Source organism: Anomaloglossus baeobatrachus, chromosome 10, assembly GCF_048569485.1.
Source record: "Anomaloglossus baeobatrachus isolate aAnoBae1 chromosome 10, aAnoBae1.hap1, whole genome shotgun sequence".
NCBI classification, from domain to species: domain Eukaryota; kingdom Metazoa; phylum Chordata; class Amphibia; order Anura; family Aromobatidae; genus Anomaloglossus; species Anomaloglossus baeobatrachus.
In genome coordinates this window covers 16235095-16247221 of record NC_134362.1, presented here as the reverse complement: position 1 = coordinate 16247221, position 12127 = coordinate 16235095, and the positions used below count along the sequence as shown (strand labels likewise).

Sequence of the window (12127 nt, the reverse complement as noted above, 5' to 3'; positions counted from 1 at the left end):
AGAGGGATCTATTCCTATATATTATATAGTCATTACACACAGGGATCTATTCTATATATTATATAGTCATTACACACAGATCTATTCCTATATATTATAGTCATTACACACAGAGGGATCTATTCCTATATATTATATAGAGTCATTACACACAGGGATCTATTCCTATATATTATATAGAGTCATAACATACAGAGGGATCTATTCCTATATATTATATAGAGTCATAACATACAGAGGGATCTATTCCTATATATTATATAGAGTCATTACACACAGTGGGATCTATTCTATATATTATATAGAGCCATTACACACAGAGGGATTTATTCCTATATATTATATAGCGTTATTACACACAGAGGGATCTATTCTATATATTATATAGAGTCATTACACACAGATCTATTCCTATATATTATATAGATTCATTACACACAGAGGGATCTATTCCTATATATTATATAGAGTCATTACACACAGATCTATTCCTATATATTATAGTCATTACACACAGAGGGATCTATTCCTATATATTATATAGAGTCATTACACACAAGGATCTATTCCTATATATTATATAGAGTCATAACATACAGAGGGATCTATTCCTATATATTATATAGAGTCATAACATACAGAGGGATCTATTCCTATATATTATATAGAGTCATTACACACAGTGGGATCTATTCTATATATTATATAGAGCCATTACACACAGAGGGATTTATTCCTATATATTATATAGCGTTATTACACACAGAGGGATCTATTCTATATATTATATAGAGTCATTACACACAGATCTATTCCTATATATTATATAGATTCATTACACACAGAGGGATCTATTCCTATATATTATATAGAGTCATTACACACAGATCTATTCCTATATATTATAGTCATTACACACAGAGGGATCTATTCCTATATATTATATAGAGTCATTACACACAAGGATCTATTCCTATATATTATATAGAGTCATAACATACAGAGGGATCTATTCCTATATATTATATAGAGTCATAACATACAGAGGGATCTATTCCTATATATTATATAGCGTCATTACACACAGTGGGATCTATTCCTATATATTATATAGAGTCATTACACACAGAGGGATCTATTCCTATATATTATATAGAGTCATTACACACAGATCTATTCCTATATATTATAGTCATTACACACAGAGGGATCTATTCTATATATTATATAGAGTCATTACACACAGAGGGATCTATTCCTATATATTATATAGAGTCATTACACACAGAGGGATCTATTCCTATATATTATATAGAGTCATTACACACAGTGGGATCTATTCCTATATATTATATAGCGTCATTACACACAGTGGGATCTATTCCTATATATTATATAGAGTCATTACACACAGAGGGATCTATTCCTATATATTATATAGAGTCATTACACACAGAGGGATCTATTCCTATATATTATATAGCGTCATTACACACAGTGGGATCTATTCCTATATATTATATAGAGTCATTACACACAGTGGGATCTATTCCTATATATTATATAGAGTCATTACAGACAGTGGGATCTATTCCTATATATTATATAGAGTCATTACACACAGAGGGATCTATTCCTATATATTATATAGAGTCATTACACACAGATCTTTTTCCTATATATTATAGTCATTACACACAGAGGGATCTATTCTATATATTATATAGAGTCATTACACACAGAGGGATCTATTCCTATATATTATATAGAGTCATTACACACAGGGATCTATTTCACGTGTTTATGTCTGTTAATGTAAAGACTCTACATATAGACCCCTCTGTGTGTAATGACTCAATGAGGTCATACCCATGTGACCAGAAGGGGCGGGGCCTCAGCCAACAAAGCTGATACCAGGGAGCAATATTTTTCTGTTTGCTGAGGCCCCAACCCTTTTGGTCACATGGGTATGACCTCACACAGGTCCTGTTAGTGAAAAATTAAAATCAATTGTATAATAATTATGCTAATTCTTACAGGGGGAGGGGATAACTATGCATATTCCCCCAGATATTATCTGATCCTCAGCTGCTGTCACTCAACAAGCTGATGATTTTATAAACTTTACTTTCTTGGATTTCAAAACCTAAACATCCTAGCTGACCACTACAGGTATGTATAGAATCAGCCTCATAGTGCCAGTATAGCACTGTATGTATAGAATCAGCCTGATAGTGCCAGTATAGCACTGTATGTATAGAATCAGCCTGATAGTGCCAGTATAGCACTGTATGTATAGAATCAGCCTGATAGTGCCAGTATAGCACTGTATGTATAGAATCAGCCTGATAGTGCCAGTATAGCACTGTATGTATAGAATCAGCCTGATAGTGCCAGTATAGCACTGTATGTATAGAATCAGCCTGATAGTGCCAGTATAGCACTGTATGTATAGAATCAGCCTGATAGTGCCAGTATAGCACTGTATGTATAGAATCAGCCTGATAGTGCCAGTATAGCACTGTATGTATAGAATCAGCCTGATAGTGCCAGTATAGCACTGTATGTATAGAATCAGCCTGATAGTGCCAGTATAGCACTGGCTTTAGGTTATATAGGAAAATCCTGATGATTGCTTCCCTCTTTAAAAAAAAAAATAAAATTCAATTTTGCATCACATAACATTTTCTGCCTGCAGTCACCACTAGAGGGCACATGCTGTTATCATTGTACAACACAGAGAGGAGGGAGCCAGCACTGCCTGAGAATGGTATGCAAAAAAATATTTTTTTTAGTGTAAATTCACAATTATTCCAACTGTACTATTGAGATTTTTTGCAAATGATTGATCAATAATTTGAGCCGCTCCTGCCAACGTCAAGGAAAATCTCTATAGGGGGTCCTACCTATATTTATATTTTCAATGTGCCATACGACTAACTAATTAAATTAAAAGCAGAACCATATTAAAACACACATATACCTGATACAGTTGGAATAATTGTGAATTTACACAAAAACATTTTTTTTGGCATGCCATTCTCAGGCAGTGCTGGCTCCTTCCCTCTCTCTGTTATCATTGTAGTGTGCTCCCCCTACTGGTGACTACAGGTACAAATCATTTTATTAGTTTAAACGGGATTATCCACTTTTAGGAACAAATTTTTTTTCCATGCATATATTTCTTGTGCCAAACTTTTTGCAATTGTTTCATTAAACATCTTTCACAGTTTTGCTTTTTAAAGGCTCTTTGTTTCCCTGAACATTAATTTTTCATGTGATCTGTGTACGTCAACTGAGAGGAGCTCAGAAAAAGAAAGATCAGTTACAGACTTGCTGTTAGACCATCAGAGCGAGCTCACTGACAGATTCTCAGTTAGCTTATTCTGCAGTCTGTAACACACAGGCTATAGAAGGCAATCTGTGAAGAATATGTAATGAAATCATTTTTGCAATTGGATTTAAAGCCAAAATGTTCATGCATTTAAATAATAAAAATACAATCCTCAAAGGAAGACAAGTTCTTTAATTGATAAGGCAGATATGAGCTCAGCGATTGGCTGAGTGACGTTCCATGATGCTCAGACAATTCCCTTATTCTGCAGCTCATTTCTGCTGCTCCCCATTTACCTTCAGGGGACTAAGCGGCAGCAGCTGTGAGCGCGGCCACAACACAATGTGCAGCCCGTGGTCAGTACTGACGGCTCGGGGACTTTCTGATCATCCCCAGCTTATCCTTGGGACTTTGAGTTCTTTAACTAGTATTGGCACTTGATTAAATTCACAATGGACGTAGGCGATGCGGAGATATCAGGCGGCCGGTCTGCAGCGTCCACATCAGTCGATAGAAGTTCTGTAAACCTAAAAGTGTTTCATTGTCTGTTACCCATGTGCAGGCGCCTCTCCATTGCAAATAGGGAGCAAGGATGTCCTTCCTCATAATAATAAAAAAAATAAAAAAAAGTTCCATTTCATCCCTGTATATCTTATCCGCTACTTGTCCAGGTTTGGTTTCCTTTTCTTTGCAATGTTATGATTTTTATATATGCAGCAGAGCAGATCTCACACCCGGTATCCTCCCTAACGTCTCCGTTCTCTCTCCATAGGGGCACAGATGTATTGAGTACTGTCTCAGGTAACAGAAATACCACAGTCACTTTCACGGTCCGTCCGGGAGCCAACCAGCCAATTACCCTGCAGAACAGGACCCCCGAATTCGACGGCAGGATCGCCGGGATGAGACGAGCCCCAAGCCCCGTGGTATCGCCTGCCGAGATCACCAGAGATATCAAGCCTGGTCCCCTATCTGCTCCACCTGCCTCCATTTCTGATGTCTTTATTCTACCCACTCCGCCCCCTACAGGGGATCTTTTTGGGATGAACATGGGGAGAAGCAGATCCCCCTCTCCATCGATTTTACAACAGCCAATTTCCAATAAGCCTTTTTCAGCAAAGCCTGTCCACATGTGGACTAAGCAAGACGTAGCCGACTGGCTGGAGAGTCTACACCTGGGAGAACACAAGGAGATGTTCATGGACAATGAAATTGACGGGACCCATCTACCGAGCCTTCAGAAGGAAGATTTGATAGATCTGGGGGTGACAAGAGTCGGGCATCGAATGAACATAGAACGAGCATTAAAGCAACTCTTGGACAGATAGAAGTTTCTTGTGTTGCCTCTTCGTTTTTTTTCTTTCCCACCTGATTAAAAAAAAAAATTCTTAACAGGGCCCTTAAAACAGTATTTAAAAAAATGTTAATTGAAAAAAAAAAAATATCTTTCTTTACAAGTTTAAATAGCTGTACAGATAATATTTATAAGCACAATATTTTAAGGAGATAAGTGGCTGGTCTACTGGGCAGCCTTCGTGCCACTTTAGTTGTTGAAAGAAAAAAAAAATGGAAAAAAAAAAACCTTTTGTGATTTAATAATTCTATTTCTGTGGAATAAATATTTGGAAAATAAAAGCAAAAACATTAGAACAACCTTTTTAAAAAAAAAAAATCAAAGAAAAAAAATCCACCTCATTTGAATGCCTCTGAACCAGCTGAGCTGAGTTGTATTTTCTACCTTTATAGAACTTCTTTGCAGAAGAACAAATCTTTCTTCAGAAGTGGGTACGGATAATGCAGCGATTACTGAACAGGAGAAGAAATTAACTCAACCCCCTAATGGAAGCAAGTCATGTATCCCTTGTTCAGCGTCAGGGAGGCCTCTGCAGGTTTTTTGTTGTTTTGGGGTGTTTTTTTTCCGGATAGGTGACCCTCCTTCGCCCTTCCCTTCTCCCACTGCGGGCTACTCTGAGACTGGAAAGGGTTGTAGATCTTACGTGGTATTATTTTGCAGGTACAAATTTGTATCAAAGTTGAAATTTATCATTGTAATAAAGTAAAAAAAAAAAATATATATATATATATATATATATAAAAACAAAAACAAAGCAAAAAGGTGTTTTACTTGAGATGGTTTTTGGTTGTTTTCCAGAGTTTTGGGGCTTTTTTTTTTCCAGCTGAGGCCAGACTGTACCTACAAAAATGAATTAAACCACAAACTCCACTTTTTATTTATTTTTTTTCTTGGTCCATCGTTCCGTAGTGGAACTTCTCAACCCTGTTAAAGTGTAGAAATGATTTTGCAGCCATCGTTGTCTTCCACTTGGTGATAGCTTCAGAAGATGGATATCGGAAAGGCCAGAATATGGTATTACCTCTCTCTGACGTGCCAGTTATTGCTGATATGTGCTTGCGATAAGTCATCGTTGTGGAAAGAGATGACTACGGAAGACATTGAGATTTTTACATTTGCCTTCACATTAATTCTTAGCGAGCCCATCCCCCACGCACAGCGAGAGCAGCCATGCTTCCCCACAGGCAGCAGAGATCGCACCAGGGTACCAGTGTTATTTGGGCCATGTTTTTCTGGCCCATCCATTGTTCTAGGGGCGTCTCTATAGAAGGACTTTTGGCTGGGTCGATCAGTTCAGGGTTTTCAGCGAATGTAAAGGATTCAGCCAAGCCCCATAACAAGTCTGCTTCACTGTGTGCCGGTGATGGCTCGGTGTCTGAACAGCGAAGACCCTTGAATGGATGTGTTTTGTTTGTTTTTTCCCCTCGATAGGCACCTAACAAACCTGTATTTACTAGAAACACTATTTAAAGAGCTAAAATATATAGTCTATTTTTACATGGTGTCTTATGGAAGGATGTATGGGGCGTAAAGGTGATCGTCCATATTTGCTATTAAAAAAAATTTACAAAAAAAAAAAGTTGTCATAGATATATTTAGTATATTCGTATGGCCAGTTTGAGCCATGCCGCCCGAGACTACCGGCCCCCTACTGTACGAGAAAACCGTACAGATCAAAAAAATAAATGAAGATCCTGATCACACGCGCAGTCGCTGGGGGAGTTTAGGTTAGAACTTTTTGTTAAATAGTGTAATTTAAGAGACTTTTTTTCTTGACATATCTAGTTTATGTAATTTCTGTGTATACAACACCAAAACTTTACAAAAAACAAAAAAACAAAATTTATCTTGTAAATTGTGTAAAACTTGCACAGCTGCCAGTGACTGAGAAATCCTGTGATTCTCCTCGGATTATTTTGTTACATTATACAAATGACTAGGTGTGACTGTTTATCCACATCACAGGGGTCTTATTTTCTTTTCTTTTGTTTGTTTTTTTTTTATTATTTGCATTTCTCCCTGTGATATCTTGTTTCATTAAATTAAGTTTTGGGAAACCTGCGGAACACAAACTTTTAATTTGGATTCAACCATATCAGAGCCCACACTTAGCACAGATTCCCCCCCGCCCCCCCACACACACTTTCTTTAAAGTGCGTCTGTTTCTCTGGTTTGTGTTACCGCCTGTGTTCACATTGTTAATGTTGCTGTACTTTTTTGTGCTTTTAATTCCAATGATAAAGAACAAATTTGAAAACAAAAAAAAATTAATAATTCAAGCTACTGTAATTGCACTTTTTTCCAAATCCTCAATACTATTGTATGGCAACCAAATTACTGTAAGAAATAAATATCATATTGCACTAAGATTGTGGCTCTGATTGCAGACAAAATAATGTTCTTTTTTTTTTTTTTTTATTCAATAAAAATGATACCAAGTTGCCAACTCTCTTGAATTAATGTTTTTTACATTCTATAGAGAAGGGAGGGAAACCAGTTATTGAATACATCAGATTGTATCAAACATTGTAACTAGGGATGAGCAAACCCAAACTGTAAATTTCAGGGTTCGTACCAAACACCGAGGTGTTCGAGTCTCAAACCCGAACACAGACTTTTACCTGTACGTCAAGTTTCTGTTGGAGTAAGTCATCTGAATAAAGCTTGTTGAAAGGCTGCAGAGCAGCCATTCAGCAAGTTTTTCCAGTGTGGACACTTTTGGTCCCATCACAGCCATGTCAAGTATTGGCATCTCTGTGAATTGGCCTGCGCACGACTGTACAAAAAATATAACATAAAAAAAATGACGTGGGCTCCCTCCCTATTTTTCATAACCAGCTGCAACCCCCAGCGGTCTGCTTTAGAGTGGCTGGTTCTCACCAATATAGGGGGTTCCTTCATTATTCATAAGTATCCAAGGTAAAGTGGACCACTGGGGGCTGGTATTATCAGGGTGGGAAAAGCCATGGTTATTGGCCCATCCACGCCTAAAAGCTACCTCACAATTAGCACATCACATTAGATGCGCTAACTTTGGCGCTTTACCTTGATCATCCTGATTACCATGGTGCGGTGGCAATCGGGGTAATATATGGGGTTGATATCAGCTATGATTTGTCAAAATTCACATCTGTCATCAAGCCTAAGGTTAGTAACTCAAAAGAAAAACACAAACACAGAAAAATCCTTTATTTGAAAGAAAAATCACACACACCCTGGTTCACCCATTAACCTCCAAAACACCCCTGCAGGTCCATCCTACGACGATCCTGGCTCTGCTACATCCAGAGGCTTCAGTGATGGAAACAGTGACTGGCTGTGAAAAGCGGTGATGTCAGTCAGTTCACCGGAGTTCACAGCTGGGTGCTCCCCCACTGCCCTCTGTAAACTCAATTGAATTTGCTGCCAGACTGTTGGATTGTGGGACACGGTGGCACAGCAGTCTGGCAATTCGGCAGCGAGTTCAACTGAGTTCACAGAGGTCAGCGGGGGAGCTGTGAATTCCAGTAACCTGATTGCTGTGCTGCCGTTTCCCCGCAATCTGACAGTATGGCAATCCGGTCGCTTGAGTTCATAGAGGGCAGCAGGCGAGCCCTTTGCTATGAACTGCAATAAACTGACTTCAGGATTGCTGTGCTGCCATGTCTTGCAATCAGGCAACGGGTTCACCGGCATTTACAGTTGGTACTGTGGGAGTGCCCAGCTGTGAACTTAGTGACATCACCACTTCTCACAGCCGGGCTCCCTCCCCCGGTGTCCTCTGGGTTTCCCAGAGGCTGCGGTAAGCAGTCATGTTTTCAATCACTGCAGCCTCTGGATTTAGCTGAGCCGGGATCGTCGTGGGAAGTCGTGTGAATTACGTCAGACCTGCAGGGGTGTTTTAGGGGTTAATAAAGGTGTGCCTGTGTTTTTTATTTCAAATAAAGAATTTTCTGCTTTTATTACCGTATTTTTCGGACCATAAGACGCACTTTTTTTCCCCCAAATGTTGGGGGAAAGTTGGGGGTGCGTCTTATGGTCTGACTATAGGGCTGCGGCTGGGAATGAGGGTGCTGCAGGTCATCGGGGGCACGAGCAGGCAGCAGCAGCGCCTGCCGTGACCACGTGGGCCCGCTCATTACATATGCACGCCCATCCTCCCGCCCATCTCTCAGCGCTGAAGCCGGCACTGACAGGTGGGCGGAAGGATGAGCGGGGACGCGCGCATAGTAAAGAGCCGGCATGATCACCCCTGGCAATTACAGCCTGGAGTGATCATGTGCGGCTGTATTCACTGCCCCCCGCGCGTCATTACCAGCGCGGGGTGCAGTGAATCAGTACACTCCCCCGTCCCCGTGTGTGGAGCCGCCCCCCTGCTGCACGCGATGACTTCCGATCTGTGCCGGTCAGCTGATCTGTGCCGGTCAGCTGATCTGTGCCGGTCAGGTCAGCTGATCTGTGCCGAGCTGGTCAGCTGATCTGTGCCGAGCTGGTCAGCTGATCTGTGCCGAGCTGGTCAGCTGATCTGTGCCGAGCTGGTCAGCTGATCTGTGCCGAGCTGGTCAGCTGATCTGTGCCGAGCTGGTCAGCTGATCGGCACAGACAGGAAGACATCGCGTGCTGCAGGGGAACGGCTCCACACACACAGATCAGCGTGCCAGAGAGGAAGATGATCGGTGCTGCAGGGAGTGAGGAAAAGGTGAGTATAAACGTTTATTTTTTTCTCTGTGCTATAGGATACAGGCCATATACCAGGATGGTATATGAGCACGATGGGAGTATATGAACAGGCTGGATGGGGGGGGGGCATGTGAACAGGCTGGATGGGGGGGGGCATGTGAACAGGCTGGATGGGGGGGGGCATGTGAACAGGCTGGATGGGGGGGGCATGTGAACAGGCAGGATGGGGGGGGTATGTGAACAGGCAGGATGGGGGGGGTATGTGAACAGGCAGGATGGGGGGGGTATGTGAACAGGCAGGATGGGGGGGGTATGTGAACAGGCAGGATGGGGGGGTATGTGAACAGGCAGGATGGGGGGGGTATGTGAACAGGCAGGATGGGGGGGGTATGTGAACAGGCAGGATGGGGGGGTATGTGAACAGGCAGGATGGGGGGGTATGTGAACAGGCAGGATGGGGGGGTATGTGAACAGGCAGGATGGGGGGGTATGTGAACAGGCAGGATGGGGGGGTATGTGAACAGGCAGGATGGGGGGGTATGTGAACAGGCAGGATGGGGGGGTATGTGAACAGGCAGGATGGGGGGGGGGTATGTGAACAGGCAGGATGGGGGGGGGGTATGTGAACAGGCAGGATGGGGGGGGGTATGTGAACAGGCAGGATGGGGGGGGGTATGTGAACAGGCAGGATGGGGGGGGGTATGTGAACAGGCAGGATGGGGGGGGGTATGTGAACAGGCAGGATGGGGGGGGGTATGTGAACAGGCAGGATGGGGGGGTATGTGAACAGGCAGGATGGGGGGGTATGTGAACAGGCAGGATGGGGGGGGGGCATGTGAACAGGCAGGATGGGGGGGGGGCATGTGAACAGGCAGGATGGGGAGGGGTATGTGAACAGGCAGGATGGGGGGGGGTATGTGAACAGGCAGGATGGGGGGGGGGTATGTGAACAGGCAGGATGGGGGGGGGTATGTGAACAGGCAGGATGGGGGGGGGGTATGTGAACAGGCAGGATGGGGGGGGGTATGTGAACAGGCAGGATGGGGGGGGTATGTGAACAGGCAGGATGGGGGGGTATGTGAACAGGCAGGATGGGGGGGTATGTGAACAGGCAGGATGGGGGGGGTATGTGAACAGGCAGGATGGGGGGGGTATGTGAACAGGCAGGATGGGGGGGGTATGTGAACAGGCAGGATGGGGGGGTATGTGAACAGGCAGGATGGGGGGGTATGTGAACAGGCAGGATGGGGGGGTATGTGAACAGGCAGGATGGGGGGGTATGTGAACAGGCAGGATGGGGGGGGTATGTGAACAGGCAGGATGGGGGGGGTATGTGAACAGGCAGGATGGGGGGGGGTATGTGAACAGGCAGGATGGGGGGGGGTATGTGAACAGGCAGGATGGGGGGGGGTATGTGAACAGGCAGGATGGGGGGGGGTATGTGAACAGGCAGGATGGGGGGGGGTATGTGAACAGGCAGGATGGGGGGGGGTATGTGAACAGGCAGGATGGGGGGGTATGTGAACAGGCAGGATGGGGGGGTATGTGAACAGGCAGGATGGGGGGGGGGCATGTGAACAGGCAGGATGGGGGGGGGGCATGTGAACAGGCAGGATGGGGAGGGGTATGTGAACAGGCAGGATGGGGGGGGGTATGTGAACAGGCAGGATGGGGGGGGGTATGTGAACAGGCAGGATGGGGGGGGGTATGTGAACAGGCAGGATGGGGGGGGGTATGTGAACAGGCAGGATGGGGGGGGGTATGTGAACAGGCAGGATGGGGGGGTATGTGAACAGGCAGGATGGGGGGGGGGCATGTGAACAGGCAGGATGGGGGGGGGGCATGTGAACAGGCAGGATGGGGGGGGCATGTGAACAGGCAGGATGGGGGGGGCATGTGAACAGGCGGGATGGGGGGGGCATGTGAACAGGCGGGATGGGGGGGGCATGTGAACAGGCAGGATGGGGGGGGCATGTGAACAGGCAGGATGGGGGGGGCATGTGAACAGGCAGGATGGGGGGGGCATGTGAACAGGCAGGATGGGGGGGGCATGTGAACAGGCAGGATGGGGGGGGCATGTGAACAGGCTGGATGGGGGGGGCATGTGAACAGGCTGGATGGGGGGGGGGCATGTGAACAGGCTGGATGGGGGGGGGGCATGTGAACAGGCTGGATGGGGGGGGGCATGTGAACAGGCTGGATGGGGGGGGGCATGTGAACAGGCTGGATGGGGGGGGGGCATGTGAACAGGCTGGATGGGGGGGGGGGGCATGTGAACAGGCTGGATGGGGGGGGGGGCATGTGAACAGGCTGGATGGGGGGGGGGCATGTGAACAGGCTGGATGGGGGGGGGGGCATGTGAACAGGCTGGATGGGGGGGGGCATGTGAACAGGCTGGATGGGGGGGGGCATGTGAACAGGCTGGATGGGGGGGGGGCATGTGAACAGGCTGGATGGGGGGGGGCATGTGAACAGGCTGGATGGGGGGGGGGGCATGTGAACAGGCTGGATGGGGGGGGGGCATGTGAACAGGCTGGATGGGGGGGGGGGCATGTGAACAGGCTGGATGGGGGGGCATGTGAACAGGCTGGATGGGGGGGGGGCATGTGAACAGGCTGGATGGGGGGGGGCATGTGAACAGGCTGGATGGGGGGGGGGCATGTGAACAGGCTGGATGGGGGGGGGGCATGTGAACAGGCTGGATGGGGGGGGGGCATGTGAACAGGCTGGATGGGGGGGGGGGCATGTGAACAGGCTGGATGGGGGGGGGCATGTGAACA

At 45.6% G+C, this 12127-nt stretch overlaps 1 protein-coding gene across 1 annotated transcript in view; it reads left to right on the top strand.

Annotated features, from left to right (window-relative positions):
- The window catches only part of SHANK2 (SH3 and multiple ankyrin repeat domains 2), a 724216-nt gene extending 717087 nt beyond the window's left edge, over positions 1 to 7129 (top strand). Inside the window, exon 27 of the mRNA XM_075326528.1 lies at positions 4107 to 7129. Coding sequence (XP_075182643.1) covers positions 4107 to 4662 — 556 coding nt within the window. The 3' untranslated portion in view covers positions 4663 to 7129. The remainder of the gene's footprint in view (positions 1 to 4106) is intronic.
- The last annotated feature ends 4998 nt before the right edge of the window (positions 7130 to 12127 follow it).